Source organism: Leucopleurus acutus (assembly GCF_964270905.1).
Source record: "Leucopleurus acutus genome assembly, chromosome: 14".
Lineage (NCBI taxonomy): Eukaryota > Metazoa > Chordata > Mammalia > Artiodactyla > Delphinidae > Leucopleurus > Leucopleurus acutus.
The window spans coordinates 2028776-2047693 of NC_139156.1; the positions used below are offsets into that span (position 1 = coordinate 2028776).

The 18918-nt window shown below is 47.9% G+C and overlaps 1 protein-coding gene across 1 annotated transcript in view; it reads left to right on the top strand.

Annotated features, from left to right (window-relative positions):
• Positions 1-18918, top strand: part of TCERG1L (transcription elongation regulator 1 like) — a gene marked incomplete at both ends in the record, with an annotated part of 194151 nt that overhangs the window by 158322 nt on the left and 16911 nt on the right. The window contains one exon of the mRNA XM_082854101.1: positions 15909-16044. Within this exon, the coding sequence (XP_082710227.1) occupies positions 15909-16044 (136 nt within the window). The remainder of the gene's footprint in view (positions 1-15908; positions 16045-18918) is intronic.

The window sequence follows — 18918 nt, forward strand, 5'->3', positions numbered from 1 at the left end:
CACTGTCAGACATGGTGCTGGAAAAGGCCCAACACAGTGGAAATGGCTCAATGTGCCCAATGAAGAGATCAGAGTTGATTTGCCCATTTTTAACTTTTTTTTTTTTTGGCCACACTGCATGGCTCGTGGGTTCTTAGTTCCCCGACCAGGGATCAAGCCCGGGCCCTCTGCAGCAGACCACCAGAGAAGTCCCTTTTAACTTTTTAATATGAAAAAATTCAATATAAAAAATGGAACAGGATATTTAACCCCCAGGTACACATTTCCCAGCTTCAGCAACTATCTCGAGGCCAGTGTTCATCTTTAGTTCTCCTGCCCCCTCAACTCAGATGATTTTGAAACAAACCCCAGCTGTCATATAAATTTCATTTGTAAATATATCAGAGCACATGACTAAACAATAAGGATTTTTTTAATGCAACCATAGTCACACCTAAAAAATAAACAACAAATAATAACTCCTCTCTATTATCAAAGAGCCTGCCAGACATTGTTCAGATTTCCTTGACTGTTTTATTTTATTTTACAATTTTATTTTTCAAATCAAGATCTAAATTAAGTTTGTACGTATAGCCCTCTGTGGCTCTCTCCTAAATCTATTTTAATCTGTAAGTTTCCTTCCTTCTGCCCCAGCTTTTTTTTTCGTTTGTGTTTAAAGAAACCAGAATTTCTTCTCAACTGTGGAGTTTCCCATAGTCTGGACCTTGACCCACTGGTAGCACTGAATCTCCATGGTGTGCTTTGACTGGTTCTCCCGGCCCTAGTAAGTTCTGTAACTCTGTAGTCAGATCAGGAGGCTGTATCAGTTCAAGTTTGATTACTATCTGGGGAAGGATTCTTCACGGTAGTGTTAAGTTCCTTCTATCGAGAGGCATGTGATGTCTGGTAGTCTGTCTTTTGTGATGTGAGCAGGTGACTTGTGCAGATCCTCTATTTCTAGAAGGACTTTTTCATGCTAATATTTTAATTATATTATTTCATTTGCATTTATTACCTTAACTACTTTCATACTGATTTTCAAAATACTGTGTCAGCTCTCTAGCAAGAGCATCGTCCAATGATGACAAATTTATTATGAATCCCTAGATTGACACATCGTTGATGTGTTTCAATCCATCTTAGTTTTTAATTTTAGCCTTTAAATGACACAGTATGTCTCTATCTTGGTGATTCTTGGGTAATTGTCCCAGGTATGATGTGCACCTTTTCAAAGTGTAGGGGTGCATCTTTTCTATATAAAGGTATTTTTTTGAATTACATTTTAGTATTCGTTCTGTTTCATTGCTTTGAGTTTCCACGTCGGCAGCTCCAAGTATGCTGTTTGGTTCTTCTCTTTTCTTCTGCTGTGTCGCTTTGTTTTGCATCCTTCTTATGTATTTTCTTGTTGTTTTTTGATTTTCCTCTCCTCAGCTTCTGTTAGTCTTAAGGCGTTACCTGTGTGGCATTTATTCTACTCAAGTTTGTGCAACTTCTGGTTTATTCTTCATTTCTGAAGTGGGTTTTTTCCCTTTTTTATTTCTAATTTCTTGGATCTCTGAGATGTCTTTTCAGACCTCTCTTTGGTCCAATAGCCTTTCTTTCCCTGAATTTGTCTGATATATGCTGCTATTTTTTGGCATCCACCATTTGCTTTGAAAACTTCAGCTCATTTTCAGAGTCAGTTAAGATTTCGTCAGAGTCTCGGGCTGTCTTCCTGGCTCTTCTGCCTGCGGGAATATGCCTGAGGGAATATGACGAGAATACCTCTCAGCTGGACTTTTCATCGCTCAGAGTCTGGTAACAGAGCCCCTAAAATACAGCCTTGGGGACACGTCCAAAGTCAAATGCACAAACTGGGTGACAAGCAGGGACCAACGGGCGCAGCCTCATGTGCAAACCTGCGTGAAGCTTGTGATGTCAGCAGGTCAGAGCGTCTGTAAAGCAGCAAGGGGAATGCACGGTACTAACAGCCCCGAGAGCCTCTGCAGGGGACGCGGGGTCTCTGTGCATGCGCTGCACCTGTCAACTCCGTCCTTCCCCGCAGGCAGCAGCAGCATCTTGTGTGCCGCCTAGAATAATGAAGGAGCTGGAAAAGCACACCAAGGAAACAGGCATTCAGGAATCGTTTCATGTCCAAGAAACGTTTGGGAAGATGTGGGCTGGCGAACCTCAGCCCCCCGGAGGCTTGAGGATGAATAACCACGTGCTCCAGACGCAGGCCACGGTAGGGACCCCACGTCAGCTGCCCGAGCCGGCCCTGGACCTCACGCCTGGGGGCGTCGCTGGCCGAGCAGTCCAAGGGGCAGAGGGCCGAGTCAGGGGTTGGGGCAGCGGGGACCGTAGGACACACCACGCCTAACCTTCCGGGTCTCCCCACTTCACTCGGGTAACAAGCCGTGTCCCCCCCCACACCGTGGCCCAGGAGACCCCAGGGACCTGTGAGCACTGCCCCTGTGAGCACTCAGGTGCTCCAGCCACGTGGCCTCCTTTTGGCTGTCTCTGGAACATTCTGGATGCTCTGTAGGGCCTTTGCACAGCAGAGCCCTGGTCCCCTTCTCCACATGTGCACGGGCCTCTTTCACTCTCTGGGATGTGCTCCCAGGCACCCTTTTCTGGAGGCAGCCCTGACCCCCAGGGTCCCGCCTGCCCCCATGATGGCCCCTATCCCACCCGCATCTGGGTTTTTTTGTGTTAAACTTCCTAGTCAGGTAACATCTCTGAATACCCCACCTAGCTGCACACTTAGTAGGTTGATTAGTTATTACTCTCTGCCCCTCTCTCACATAGGTGAGCCTGGGGCCGTGGGGGGCCTGTGTCCATCCTACAAGTGTGCCCCTCGGGAGCTCTTCCAGGGCAGGGAGATTAGCTGAGCCCTACAGCCAAGCCGGGGTCACTGGGGTCACCGATGAGGGAACGGTGGCGCCCGGGAGCCGTGCCGGCTGCCCTGGCTGACGAGGGCCACACCGCTGCACAGGGTTGATACAAACTGAGCTGCCGCTCCTCCTGACAGCACTGCTCTGGCCCGAACCCCTGGAGTGAGTGCAGACCCCCAGGTCAAGGGCTCAGTCCCAACAAGACCCCCCACACTTTAGATGTCAGTGGAAAGTGGAGTCCCCTGGCCGTGCCCACTTCTGGCTCACTTGGCTGTAAATTCAGGGGTTCCCATGACCGCTCTGCAGGTTTGATGATTCTCTAGAATGACTCACAGAACTCAGGAGAGCGCTATGCTTAGGGTGACGGTTTTGTTGTAAAGGGTACAGCTCAGGAACAGCCAAAGGGAATAGAAGCAGGGGGTGAGGTCCAGGAGGGGCCTGAGCACAGGAGCTGCCGTCCCCGTGGAGTCGCAGTGTGCACCTGCCAGCCCCTCCCTTTACACGGATATGCGATCCCGCCTGGAAGATCCCCAGCCCCATTCTGCAGAGTTTACATCCGGTGTCGTGATGCAGGCACGAGCGCTTCAATCACTGGCTGTGTGCATGAACTCAGTCGCCCGCCCCCTGCCCTTCCTCAGGTGGGGGGCATGAGGCTGAAAGTGCCAACCCTCTAGTCACAGGGTGGGCCACCCCTCCTTTGAAAGCATCTCAGGCCCACTCTGCATTGCCTTGTTGGCATCAACTCAGGTGTGGCCAAAAGGGCTCCTTTCACTCAGCAGTTTTCACACCTTTCTGAAGCTCTGTGCCAGGAACGGGGGTAAAGACCAGGTACATTCTTCGTTGTCTCATAGGACCATCCTTGCAAGGACACCGCTCTGCTCACCCGCCCTGGGGGCTGGCGGCTTGTGGCCCCCAGTGGTCACTGTTTATGGACAGCTGGTGGGTTAAGCAGGAAGGCGTCCCAGCCGCCCTAGCAGGGAGGGAGCAGCCTAGGGGCAGGGAGGGAGGAAGTGTGGGTTGGCACAAAACCCAAGTCACTCAGTGGCCCTCCTTACCCGGGGCTGCACAGCCTCGGAGGCCACCATGGGCCGGCCACCAGCGGGGACCCCAGACGGTGGCCATGGCAGGAGCAGACACAGACTGTGCAGGAGGCAGACCAGGGCCCCCCAGACCTCTGGGCGCAGTGGCCGCCCTGCCCCCGCTCATCACCAGCAGGAAAGCATGGATTGGACCAAGAGACAGGAAGCTCGCTTATCACATCTATAGGAACTGCAAAATTGGGAGACAGAGCTAATAAATTGATGGCAGAATCAAGATGTTTAAATATTTCAACAGGACTAAAGAACAGGATCCCATTTGCGTCACAGAACTGCAGTGCCTGGAGACGTGTAAAGAGCATCCTGTCCGAACTGTCTGTTTGCCCCAGGTTTTGCAGCAAGACGTCCCCACCTGGGAAGCATCTCCAACCCCACCAGCCACATTTGGTTTTTTCTCCAGAACCAGGTGATGCTCAGATGCCAGCACTGTCTTTACAGAAGATGGAATCACCAGGGCTGCAGTCGCCCATCTCAGCCTGAGTCGGCATTTATGTCTCTTCCCATCTCAAGTTCTGCGTTCAGGCAATGGTCAAATCAAAAACCTTCTATTCTTCAAAGTCTCTCAAAGTATAGTATTAGGAGGGAAGGGCAGAAGGAAGAAGGAGAGAGGGGAGGAAGGAAGAAAGGGAAGAAGAGAGGGAAAGCGAGAAGGAGGCACCCGCTGAGTGAGGGGCTGCCCTGAGGGAGTGGCCTGGATTACTTCACTGAATTCTCACAACGACCCTACAAGGTGGGCACTGTTGATGCCCCACATGAGGACATGAAGGTGTGTAGTTTGCCCCAGTTGTCTCTGTATGCATTCCGCTCTGTACTCTGAGCTCCAGCCCATCTGGGTGGTGGGATGATGACACGTGTGTATACAGTTGTCCCCCCCTACCTGAGCATTTGCTTTCTGCAGTTTCAGCTAATCTGTGATCAAACGAGGTCCAAAAATATTAAGTGGAAGATTCCTGAAATAAACAACTCATGTGTTTTAAATCACATGCCATTCTGAGTAACGTGAAATCTCATACCGTCAGCTCCATCCTGCCCGGGACATGAATCATCCTTCTGTCCAGCCTGTCCCATCTGGTCGTCACTTGGTAGCCATCTCGATTGTCCGACCCACAGTCACAGTGTCACAGTGCTTGTGTTCAAGTGACCCTGATTTTTCTTAATAACTACCCCAAAGCATAAGAGTAGTGATGCTGGCAATTCGGATAGCAATTCAGATCTACCAAAGAGAAGCCAGAAAGTGCTTCCTGTAAGTGAAAAGGTGAAAGTTCTTGACTTAATAAGGGAAGAAAAAAAAATTGTATGATAAAGTTGCTAAGATCTCCGGTCAGAATGAATCTTCCATCCATGAAATTGTGAAGAAGGGAAAAGGGAATTCATGCTAGTTTTCCTATTACACCTCACACTGCAATACTTCTGGCCACAGTGCGCGATGAGCTCAAGTTAAGATGGAAAAGGCATTGAATTTGTATAAGATATTTTGAGAAAGAGAGACCACATTCACATAATTTTATTACAGTATATTGTCATCATTGTTCTATTTTATTATTGTTGTTAATCTCTTACTGTGCCTAATTTATAAATTAAAGTTTGTCATAGGTATGTCTAGATAGGAAAAATGCATAACATATATCTATATCTTTAGGATTCAATACTAGCCAATGTTTCAGGCGTCTGCCGGGGGTCTAGGAACATACCCCTTGTGGATAAGGGGACACAACTGTATTGATACTTGAGTCAACTGGGGGGCCTCAGACTTGCTGAGAAATATACCTCCCCAGTGCACCTGCTGAAACAACAGTGCAGTCTTCTGTATCAATGTCTCCCTTCCCTCTCTCGCCCTCCCCTCCCTCCCTCCCTCCCTCCCTTCCTTCCTTCCTTCTCTCTCTCTCTCACCACCTCCCCTCATAGACTGGACAGTAAAAAAAACCACTTTCCTTTGAACTGTAACAGGCAGCTCGTCAGTGGCTATAATTTCTTTGCCAGGGTGACCATTCCAACCCCAGGATGGCTCCATGGAAAGATTCAGGAGGCGGAAGGAGGTGTGTCTGTGTGTCGGAGAGGTGGCCTGTGGACAGGTAGCAGATGTGCCAGGTCCAGAGGCCTGAGTCCCCTCAGCCCCAGATAAACTAATGAAACTTTGTTGTTCGTAAAAGTACTCGCTGTGTCTAGAATCCAGTTGCACTGCATGTGGTCTAGTGCGTTGGACAGAATAATGTGCTGCACTGTGCACACGGGCAGAATCCGAAAACCCTGGCCCCACAGATCACCCACATGGGACAGACACGCGTGTGCACGTGCACACCCGTCGTTAGGGGTGCAGCTGGGTAAGCTCAGTGGCAGTTAGAGGACTGGGGGAGGGGCAGTGCAGGGTGTGTTTGGGGGCAGAGCTCCAGGAGGGTGTGGCCACCATGGTGTCTCCAAGAGGGGGACAAGGTGCACGGAACATGAAGCCCCTCAGAGTGAAGAGACCCCAGCACTGCAGCTGTTCCCAGCCCCCCACAGCCAGCAAGGCTTGGGTACCCAACTGTGCCCCAGGGGATGCTGCCTCTCACCGTCCATACAATTTTGGCTTGAGCTAGCTTTTATTTTAAGTGTTAGAATTTACTCTTTTTTTTTAAACATCTTTATTGGACTATAATTGCTTTACAATGGTGTGGTAGTTTCTGCTGTATACAAAGTGAATCAGTTATACATACACATATGCTCCCATATCTCTTCCCTGTTGCGTCTCCCGTCCTCCCACCCTCCCTATGCCACCCCTCTAGGTGGTCACAAAGCACCGAGCTGATCTCCCTGTGCTATGCGGCTGCTTCCCACTAGCTATCTATTTTACATTTGGTAGTGTATATATGTCAATGCTTCTCTCTCACTTCGTCCTAGCTTACACTTCCCCCGTCCCTTGTCCTCAAGTCCATTCTCTAGTAGGTCTGAGTTTTTATTCCCATCTTGCCCCTAGGTTCTTCATGACCTTTTTTTTTTTTTTTTTTTGATTCCATATATATGTGTTAGCATACGGTATTTGTTTTTCTCTTTATGACTTACTTCGCTCTGTATGACAGACTCTAGGTCCATCCACCTGAGTACAAAAAACTCAATTTCATTTCTTTTTATGGCTGAGTAATATTCCATTGTATATATATATGTGCCACATCTTCATTATCCATTCATCTGCTGATGGACACTTAGGTTGTTTCCATGGCTATTGTAAATAGAGCTGCAATGAACATTGTGGTACATGACTCTTTTTGAATGATGGTTTTCTCAGGGTATATGCCTAGTAGTGGGATTGCTGGGTCATATGGTAGTTCTATTTTTAGTTTTTTAAGGAACCTCCATACTGTTCTCCATAGTGGCTGTATCAATTTACATTCCCACCAACAGTGCAAGAGGATTCCCTTTTCTCCACACCCTCTCCAGCATTTATTGTTTGTAGATTTTTAGATCATGGCCATTCTGACTGGTGTGAGGTGATCACTCATTGTAGTTTTGATTTGCATTTCTCTAATGATTAGTGATGTTGATCATTCTTTCATGTGTTTGTCGGCAGTCTGTATATCTTCTTTGGAGAAAGGTCTGTTTAGGTCTTCTGCCCATTTTTGGACTGGGATCTTTGTTTTTTTTGATATTGAGCTGCATGAGCTGCTTGTAAATTTTGGAGATTAATCCTTTGTCAGTTGCTTCATTTGCAAATATTCTCTCCCATCCTGAGGGTTGTCTTTTCTTCTTGTTTATAGTTTCCTTTGCTGTGCAAAAGCTTTTACGTTTCATTAGGTCCCATTTGTTTATTTTTGTTTTTATTTCCATTTCTCTAGGAGGTGGGTCAAAAAGGATCTTGCTGGAATTATGTCATAGAGTGTTCTGCCTACGTTTTCCTCTAAGAGTTTGATAGTGTCTGACCTTATATTTAGGTCTTTAATCCATTTTGAGATTATTTTTGTGTATGGTGTTAGGGAATATTCTAATCTCATTTTTTTACATGTAGCTGTCCAGTTTTCCCAGCACCACTTCTTGAAGAGGCTGTCTTTTCTCCATTGTATATTCTTGCCTCCTTTATCAAAGATAAGGTGACCATATGTGCATGGGTTTATCTCTGGGCTTTCTATCCTGTTCCATTGATCTATATTTCTGTTTTTTGTGCCAGTGTCATACTGTCTTGATTACTGTAGCTTTGTAGTATAGTCTGAAGTCTGGGAGCCTGATTCATCCAGCTTTGTTTTTCTTTCTCAATATTGCTTTGGCTATTTGGGGTCTTTTGTGTTTCCATACAAATTGTGAAATTGTTTGTTCTAGTTCTGTGAAAAATGCCAGTGGTAGTTTGATAGGGATTGCAATTAATCTGTAGATTGCTTTGTGTAGTATAGTCATTTCACAATGTTGATTCTTCCCATCCAAGAACATGGTATATCTCTCCATCTATTTGTATCATCTTTAATTTCTTTCATCAGTGTCTTATAATTTTCTGCATACAGGTCTTTTGTCTCCTTAGGTAGGTTTATTCCTAGGTATTTTATTCTTTTTGTTGCAGCAGTAAATGGGATTGTTTTCTTATTTTCACTTTCAGATTTTTCATCATTAGTGTATAGGAATGCTAGAGACTTCTGTGCATTAATTTTGTATCCTGCTACTTTACCAAATTCTTTGATTAGCTCTAGAAGTTTTCTGGTAGCTTCTTTAGGATTCTCTGTGTATAGTATCATGCCATCTGCAAACAGTGACAGCTTAACTTCTTCTTTTCCAATTTGGATTCCTTTTATTTCTTTTTCTTCTCCGATTGCTGTGGCTAAAACTTCCAAAACTGTGTTGAATAATAGTGGTGAGAGTGGGCAACCTTGTCTTTTCCTGACCTTAGTGGAAATGGTTTCAGTTTTTCACCATTGAGGATGATGTTGGCTGTGGGTTTGTCATATATGGCCTTTATTATGTTGAGCTAAGTTCCCTCTATGCCTACTTTCTGGAGGGTTTTAATCATAAATGGGCATTGAATTTTGTTGAAAGATTTTTTGCATCTACTGAGATGATCATATGGTTTTTCTACTTCAGTTTGTTAATATGGTGTATCACATTGATTGATTTGTGTATATTGAAGAATCCTTGTATTCCTGGGATAAACCCCACTTGATCATGGTGTACGATCCTTTTAATGTGCTGTTGGATTCTGTTTGCTAGTATTTTGTTGAGGATTTTTGCATCTATGTTCTTCAGTGATATTGGCCTGTAGTTTTCTTTCTTTGTGACATCTTTGTGTGGTTTTGGTACAGGGTGATGGTGGCCTCGTAGAATGAGTTTGGGAGTGTTCCTCCCTCTGCTATATTTTGGAAGAGTTTGAGAAGAATAGGTGTTAGCTCTTCTCTAAATGTTTGATAGAATTCGCCTGTGAAGCCATCTGGTCCTGGGCTTTTGTTTGTTGGAAGATTTTTAATCACAGTTTCAATTTCAGTGCTTGTGATTGATCTGTTCATATTTTCTATTTCTTCCTGTTTCAGTCTGGGAAGGTTGTGCATTTCTAAGAATTTGTCCATTTCTTCCAGGTTGTCCATTTTATTGGCATATAGTTGCCTGTAGTAATCTCTCGTGATCCTTTGTATTTCTGCAGTGTTGGTTGTTACTTCTCCTTTTTCATTTCTAATTCTATTGCTCTGTGTCTTCTCCCTTTTTTCTTGATGAGTCTGGCTAATGGTTTATCAATTTTGTTTATCTTCTCAAAGAACCAGCTTTTAGTTTTTATTGATCTTTGCTATTGTTTGCTTCATTTCTTTTTCACTTATTTCTGATCTTTATGATTTCTTTCCTTCTGCTAACTTAGGGGTTTTTTTTGTTCTTCTTTCTCTAATTGCTTTAGGTGTAAGGTTAGGTTGTTTATTTGGGATGTTTCTTGTTTCTTAAGGTAGGATTGTATTGCTGTAAACTTCCCTCTTAGAACTCCTTTTGCTGCATCCCATAGGTTTTGGGTAGTCGTGTTTTCATTGTCATTTGTTTCTAGGTATTTTTTCATTTCCTCTTTGATTTCTTCAGTGATCTCTTGGTTATTAAGTAGTGTATTGTTTAGCCTCCACGTGTTTGTAGTTTTTACAGATTTTTTCTTGTAATTGATATGTAGTCTCATAGCGTTGTGGTCAGAAAAGATACTTGATATGATTTCAATTTTCTTAAATTTACCAAGGCTTGATTTGTGACCCAGGATATGATCTATCCTGGAGAATGTTCCATGAGCACTTGAGAATAAAGTGTATTCTGTTGTTTTTGGATGGTATGTCCTCTAAATATCAATTAAGTCCATCTTGTTTAATGCGTCATTTAAAGCTGTGTTTCCTTATTTATTTTCATTTTGGATGATCTGTCCATTGGTGAAAGTTGGGTGTTAAAGTCCCCCACTATGATTGTGTTACTGTCAATTTCCCCTTTATGGCTGTTAGTATTTGCCTTATGTATTGAGGTGCTCCTATGTTGGGTGCATAAATATTTACAATTGTTACATCTTCTTGGATTGATCCCTTGATCATTATGTAGTGTCCTTCTTGGTCTCTTGTAATAGTCTTTGTTTTGTCTGATATGAGAATTGCTACTCCAGCTTTCTTTTGATTTCCATTTGCATGGAGTATCTTTTTCCATCCCCTCACTTTCAGTCTGTGGATGTCCCTAGGTCTGAAGTGGGTCTCTTGTAGACAGCATATATACAGGTCTTGTTTTTGTATCCATTCAGCCAATCTGTGTCTTTTGGTGGGAGCATTTAGTCCATTCACATGTAAGGTAATTATCGATATGTATGTTCCTATTACCATTTTCTTAATTGTTTTGGGTTTGTTATTGTAGGTCTTTTACTTCTCTTGTGTTTCCTGCCTAGAGAAGTTCCTTTAGCAATTTGTTGTAAAGTTGGTTTGGTGGTGCTGAATTCTCTTAGCTTTTGCTTGTCTGTAAAGGTTTTAATTTCTCCATCAAATCTGAATGAGATCCTTGCTGGGTAGAGTAATCTTGGTTGTAGGTTTTTCCTTTTCATCACTTTAAATATGTCCTGCCACTCCCTTCTGGCTTGCAGAGTTTCTGCTGAAAGATCAGCTGTTAACCTTATGGGGATTCCCTTGTATGTTATTTGCTGTTTTTCCCTTACTGCTTTTAATATTTTTTCTTTGTATTTAATTTTTGATAGTTTGATTAATATGTGTCTTGCCGTGTTTCTCCTTGTATTTATCCTGTATGGGACTCTCTGTGCTTCCTGGACTTGACTAACTATTTCCTTTCCCATATTAGGGAAGTTTTCAACGATAATCTCTTCAAATATTTTCTCAGTCCCTTTCTTTTTCTCTTCTTCTTCTGGGACCCCTATAATTTGAATGTTGGTACATTTAATGTTGTCCCAGAGGTCTCTGAGACTGTCCTCAATTCTTTTCATTCTTTTTTCTTTCTTCTGCTCTGCAGTAGTTATATTTCCACTATTTTATCTTCCAGGTCACTTATCCATTCTTCTGCCTCAGTTTTTCTGCTATTGATCCCTTCTAGAGAATTTTTAATTTCATTTATTGTGTTGTTCATCGTTGTTTGTTTGCTTTTTAGTTCTTCTAGGTCCTTGTTAAACGTTTCTTGTATTTTCTCCATTCTATTTCCAAGATTTTGGATCATCTTTACTATCATTATTCTGAATTCTTTTTCAGGTAGACTGCCTATTTCCTCTTCATTTGTTAGGTCTGGTTGGTTTTTACCTTTCTCCTTCATCTGCTGTGTATTTCTCTGTCTTCTCATTTTGCTTATCTTACTGTGTTTGGGGTCTCCTTTTTGCAACCTGCAGGTTCATAGTTCCCATTGTTTTTGGTGTCTGTCCCCAGTGGCTAAGGTTGGTGCAGTGGGTTGTGTAGGCCTCCTGGTGAAGGCGACTAGTGCCTGTGTTCTGGTGGATGAGGCTGGATCTTGTCTTTCTGGTGGGCAGGTCCATGTCTGGTGGTGTGTTTAGGGGTGTCTGTGACCTTATTATGATTTTAGGCAGCCTCTCTGCTCATGGGTGGGGTTGTGTTCCTGTCTTGCTTTTTGTTTGGCATAGGGTGTCCAACACTGTAGCTTGCTGGTCGTTGAGTGGAGCTGGGTCTTGGCGTTGAGATGGAGATCTCTGGGAGATTTTCGCCATTTGTTATTACGTGGAGCTGGGAGGTCTCTGGTGGACCAATGTCCTGAACCTGGCTCTCCCACCTCAGAAGCACAGCCCTGATGTCTGGCTGGAGCACCAAGAGCCTGTCATCCACACAGCTCAGAATAAAAGGGAGAAAAAAAGAAAGGAAAAGATAAAATAAAATGAAATAAAGTTATTAAAATAAAAAATAAAACGTAATTATTTAAAAAAATTGAAAAGTAATACAAAAAGAAAGAAAGAAGAGAGCGACTATACCAAAAAACAAATCCACCAATGTAAACAAGCGCTAAAAACTATACTAAAAAAAAGAAAAAAAAAATGGACAGACAGAACCCTAGGACAAATGGTAAAAGCAAAGCTATACAGACAAAATCTCACACAGAAGCATACACATACACACTCACAAAAAGAGGAAAAGGGGAAAAAATCATAGATCTTGCTCTCGAAGTCCACCTCCTCAATTTGGGATGATTCGTTGTCTATTCAGGTATTCCACAGGTGCAGTGCACGTCAAGTTGATTGTGGAGCTTTAATCCGCTGCTTCTGAGGCTGCTGGGAGAGATTTCCCTTTCTCTTCTTTGCTCGCACAGCTCCCGGGGTTCAGCTTTGGATTTGGCCCTGCCTCTGCGTGTAGGTCGCCGGAGGGCGTCTGTTCTTCGCTCAGACAGGACAGGGTTAAAGGAGCTGCTGCTTCGGGGGCTCTGGCTCACTCAGGCCGGGGGGAAGGAGGGGTGCGGATGCGGGGCGAGCGTGCAACGGCAGAGGCCAGCGGGACGTTGCACCAGCCTGAGGCGCGCCGTGCGTTCTCCCTGGGAAGTTGTCCCTGGATCCCGGGACCCTGGCAGTGGCGGGCTGCCCAGGCTCCCCGGAAGTGGGGTGTGGATAGTGACCTGTGCTCGCACACAGGCTTCTCGGCGGGAGCAGCAGCCTTAGCGTCTCATGCCTGTCTCTGGGGTCCGCGCTGTTAACCGCGGCTCGTGCCCGTCTCTGGAGCTCCTTTAAGCAGCGCTCTTAATCCCCTCTCCTCGTGCACCAGGAAACAAAGAGGCAAGAAAACTTTTCCCCGCACTCCCTCCTGGCTAGCCGTGGCACACTAACCCCTGCAGGTTGTGTTCACGCCGCCAACCCCAGTCCTCTCCTTGCGCTGCAACCAAAGCCCGAGCCTCAGCTCCCAGCCCCCGCCAACCCCAGCGGGGGAGCAGAGAAGCCTCTCGGGCTGGTGAGTGCCGGTCGGCCCTGATCCTCTGTGCGGGAATCTCCCCGCTTTGCCCCCCGCACCCCTGTGGCTGTGTTCTCCTCTGCGGCTCCGAAGCTCCCCCACTCTGCCTCCCGCAGTCTCCGCCCGCGAAGGGGCTTCCTAGTGTGTGGAAACCTTTCCTCCTTCACAGCTCCCTCCCACTGGTGCAGGTGCCGTCCCTATTCTTTTGTCTCTGTTTTTTCTTTTTTTTCTTTTGCCCTACCCAGGTACGTGGGGAGTTTCTTGCCTTTTGGGAGGTCTGAGGTCTTCTGCCAGTGTTCAGTAGGTGTTCTGTAGGAGTTGTTCCACATGTAGATGTATTTCTGGTGTATCTGTTGGGAGGAAGCTGATCTCCGCGTCTTATTCTTCCGCCATCTTGAAGCTCCTCCCAGAATTTACTTTTTGTACCAAAATATTTCAGCCATAAGAATATTGAAAATATATTTAGCAAGTTTTCATTTGCTTTTGATTAATTCTAATTGAACTGATAGCTTTGCAGTCTGGAAGGTGCCCAGTGGTTCTGAACACAATATTTTGTGGCATAAGCTGTAATCCATGATCATTGCCACACTCACAACGTTCCTATTAATCTTATTTCAAGTTACAACTATGCGAGACTTGTTTCCACACTTCTATTTTTAACTAATGAAAATTTATTACAAAGAAATCCTAATTATACCCTTTGGAGTGTGATTCAATGGCAAATCCACTGGTAATTTTCTTTTTTCAAAATTCCGCATAATTGCATAAGAAGCTAAGAATGTAAGTTCTCCTGCAATAGTCGGTCTATAAATAAGATTCCCTAATGGGCTGAGCAAGCAGGTTTTTTTCTTTGCACATTTTGTATGAGGTTTGATTAACCCACGTTATAACCCTGATGCGTGAAAACCCTTGTGAGACGTAGCACAGGGGATACCACGTTTTCATCACGTCCCCAAATTGGTAACCTGCATATTTTCACAGCACCCTGGACAAAGGTGGGAAAGCTGCAGATCTGGTGGGCGTCAGGAGGTGGGGCTGCCCTGGTTGAGTCGTTAAGTGACTGTGTGAGCTGAACGGGCCGTCTCCTTCTCCCGAAATGCGGGAGTGCAGATGTGCCCAGATCCTGTGCACCACTGACCTCTGTCCCTATGTGCCGGAGCGCCTTCCCAGTGGTGACAACCCCAGATGTCTCCAGACACTCTGCCCAAGTCCCCCAGGAACAAACCCCCCGGGCCTGAGCCCTGATCTTGACCTACATCAGAAAACCCGGATGTGCGTGGCGTGAGCACCTTCAACCCTGCAATTCCCGGGTTGAGGCTGGTTTTGCCAAGAGGGGGGAAGCGCCAGGCTTCTGATGTGTGTGTGCCCTGCTGTTCGGGACCTCCAAGCACTTAGGACGCTGTCGCGGATGCAGGAGACACGAGGTCCCAGTGCTTCCCAGCGGGCTGCTCTTCAGGTTTGACAGCCTCGCTTGGCCTGAGCGCATATCAGAAAGGTGGCCTCAGGATCAGGTTTGCACCAGCCTGTTGAAGTCTCTGCCCGAGGGCCCAGGTCCTGGGGGGGTAGGGCTAGGCCAGGAGGAGGCCCCGCAGAGGGGTCTGGGTGTCTAAGCAGGGCTGCTGTCTAGGCGGTGGAGGTCCAGTCTGTGCATCCTGGCTGAGAACAGGCTGCCTGGGAGGAGACCGGGGGTGGGGCTGGGCAGACCCCGCTCCCAGGTTGGGGAGCGAGACGGACAGGAGTGGGGGTAACACGTCTGCATTTGGCCAGATGACTTCTTCCAGCAGCAAACGTCAAGGTGCTTCAGAAGGAGGTTTCCAGATGCTTTCAGAAGAAAGCGTAGAACCATAAAGAGATCTCTCAAATGGCCGGTTAAACAGAAGTATGCAAGTTGCCGAGCCGGTGCTTCGAAAAAGTAGGCTCTCTCCTTCCTCCCCGCCGCCCTGCCTGGCCCCTGCCCTGGGCCCGCAGCGGGACCCCTCCTCCCTGCCCCTTGTGTCCGGGCCTTGGCTGCGGCCACCCCTGTGGAGGGGGACGGACCGGCTCTGGGCACACGTTGCCCAGCTGTCCCCGTCCCTGTGCAGATCGCCCAGGTGGCATCCCGTCTCCCCGCTGTCACTGAAGTGTCTCTCGCAGGTTAGACGTCGGGACAATGTTTTCTGTCCCCTGAGTGTGGATAGAATAGTCTCCCCATAAGTGTCTTCCATGCATTTATCCGAAATGAAACAGTATCTAAAAACAAAAGCGGAACCAGGTTGAAGCTCCACCACTCGCTCCGTTCCCTCGGGTGACGACCGGTCTCTGGCGGTGAAATGGTGAGGGACTCACAGCCTCCTTCCTGGTGGCCCAGCGGGGTGCCCTCGGCCCTCGGGCTGCCAGTGCTGCCTTCCCTCCCGAGAGCGTCCATCCTGTCAGGGCTTCAGTCTCAACGTTCCGCCCCAAAGGCAGCAGAGCTGTTTGCATCCCAAGAGCAAAATCTCTGCTTTGCTGGGCTGACTGTTCCAGGCTTTGCAATGTGTCCAAAGAATCTTTGCCCCTTACGGGGTTACCAGAGGGTTCTGAAAACTTGCAGTGAGAAGCAGTTGGGTCTCCGAGGTCACGCTTGACTCTCTGTGTCTTGTGCCCTGAAGGACGGAAGGCCACGTGAGTCCCGGGCCCGAGGAGGCGGAGAGAAAAGACACGGGTGCCAAGACGCCGCCGCCCCAGATCCTTCTGCCCCTGGAGGAGCGGGTGACCCACTTCCGAGACATGCTCCTGGAGAGAGGGGTAAGGATGTCACACGATAGCGCCCCTCGGTGGGAGTGGCTGAGCTACTGTCGCCCAGCCCAAGACCCCTCCCCTTCCTCACCGAGCCCGCAGTCACGCTGCCTGACATTCGGGGGCCACGTGATGTGAGGCCAGAGCAGAGGAAAATGGATCCCGCCTCTTGTCCTGAAAGGGAAGGAGGCTTTGAAGGGGCAGCTGTCGCCGCCTGTCCAAGGAGGTGGCTGAGAGGTGAACAGGTGTGCGTCACCTGGAAGGGACGGTCCCCGGGGCCATGTGGAGGAATGACTGGTCTGTGTTGATGGCCTTCCTGCTGGGGCCCTGCTGGCTTCCGGGGTCCACACTCCCAGAGGGACGAGCCCTCCCCTTCACTGGGGAGGGACTCATACACCTCTTCATCAACCAGCGGCTTTCGTACACCTGGGCTGTCTCAATGGTAGTTGACGTCTGAATCTCATTCTGAATTGAGGAGGAAAACTGTAGTTCCTGTTTCGGCTTTTGGGTATAAAATGAGACCGATACAATGGTTTAGCCCAGTTGGATTTCTTCATAAAATGAGACCGAACGCAGAAGGCAGTAATAGGAACCGGTGTGTAATGATAATTATAATGAACACTGTAAATGGCCTTGGGAATTCAAAAGCAAATGCCCTCTGCAGTCAGCACCCACCCAAGGCTGCTTCCTGCGCGGCCTCTCCCAGAGCAGGTGCAGCTGGGAACTGAGGCGGGGGGCGGCCTGGGGAGACCTCCTCTCCCCCAGAGCAGCGGGTCTGAGCAGTGCTGGCACCTGGGCAGGGTGAGGCCCTGGGGCTACAGGGAAACTAAACAGTGCCAGCGCTTAAGAATTAGGAGTAAGAAGGAGATTATCTCAGGCACCTTCCGTGGGAGACCTCTTTTCCTCTGCACCATGAATTTTAATGCATGCATTGCTCTATCTGTCTAGAGACTCACTCAAAAATAAAATACAGCCCTTGGCACGAGGACCTGGAAGGAAAAGTAGGCTTGTGAGCTTAAAACTGCAATGCAATGGATTAAGCCTATATTCACATATATGCCGAGTAACCCAGAAGTGCAAAATGGGAAGGCCGCGAACACACACGCACACTGGAGTGGTCCCTGGTGTAGATGGAGGACGTGTTTTTGTAAAAAGACATCATTTTAAAAACTATATTTACTTGGCTAAAATTTTGTTTTTAAAAAAAGACTCCCTCCCCATGCAACTTTCCTTTTTTTTTTTAACAAGACATAGAGATGATTTGATTAAACAAATCCTGCAGGATGAAATAGCCTTGAAACAACTGACTCTCTTGTGAGAGGTGTGTCTCTGTGCGTGCGTGCGTGCGCGCGCCTGTGAGTGCACATGCTTGTGTGTGTGTGTGTGGTGTGGGCTCCCTGCCCGACACACCGAAGACGCCACGTGGCAGTTGGCAAAGGGCTCCGGCCGACCCCTCCCTTTGCCCATTGCCCGGCCCTCGCCGCATTCTCAGCCTTCCCACTTCAACAACAGAGACGCGCAGACAAAGCCAGTGTCACTACCTGGCTAAGGAAAGGAGGCCAGGAACACAGGCCGGGGCTCCGAGCTCTGGCCATCCAGCCCCTCTGTTCCTACAGCGGAGAAATGGGTCCAGTGCCCGCGTTCCCTTCTCCAGCCACCCCGGGAGGATTCTGCCAACAGGGCTTTGACTCCATTTAGATGTCGTCACTGCCACTCGACGGGGTTGCTTATTCCGTGGCTGTCAGTGTCCTCCTGGTCCTGGAGGCTTGTACCCAGTGTCACCACCGGTCACCATCCCTGGTGGCCGCCCTCAGCTGTCTCACAGCCCCCCTCACCCACCTTCCACTCTTGGCACGGGGTCCCTTCCCTGGGAGGCCCTCCCTCCCTCGCCCCCTGGCTGCCCAGCTGATACATGATGCCACACGACTGCTCTGTGTCCCTCCCACGTCGCCAGGTCACCGTGCTGGCTCGCAGCTCCTGGAGACGCGGGACTCTCCAGTGCGCCGTTGGGTTCCCAGGGCCTGGCTCCCAGGAGGCGCTCAATGATTTCCCAGGACTCCCTTCGTGTCCGAGCTCTGGTCTTGCTGCATGTGCCCCGGGCCGGCCCAGCACCGATCCCGGAGTGGGCCCGTGAGCCTGGATAAGGGGGTTTATCTCCTGGAGCAGCTGCCGTTTCTGTTTCCTTCTCCCCCACTCGTGTGGCCCCAAAGCATCTGCACGACAGGGCTTATGGCATCACTCGTGTGAATGTGATGAAGCAGATTCCTCTGCCCTCAGAGCCACTGAGAATACGATTCTCTTCTGCAAACCCATTGGGAGGGACACTCCCGAGTTTTGCTGCCACACCTCTTCTGATTGCAAGGACAGCGCAGAAGTATTCGTAATTCAGAGTATCTGAATGGACCCAGCCAGTCTGTCCCAGTGGAATTAACTGGGAGGCATGGCCCGTCCTCCGTGAGACGTGATGGCCTTGTGAGCATTTGAGAAGTACATGCAGCATCCCTGTCATCAATGTCTAAGTTTTCCACCCCTTTGTTTTGGAACCAACCAGGCCCATCTTCCCGGCACAACATCAGACTGAGCCACGTGGGAGATTAGGGCCGCGGGAGACGCCTCCCTCTCCTTCCCAAGGCTGTGAGTCTCTGACTGTGTCCCAGTGGCCTCAGCTGAGCAGTTCTACTAAGGAGATTTTCAGTGTGTTCTTGTCTCGTTGAGGTGGCTGCTTCCATTCACCCACCCATTCCATAGGTACTCATGCGTGATCCTCAGCAAAGACACCTGGGAATGGGAGGCACCAGCTGCAGTGCTCTGGGTCTTCTCTGGAGAGAGACTGGGGTGAGCCTAGACCCCTATCTCACAAGGGTTTCAGAAGAAGCCCGTATG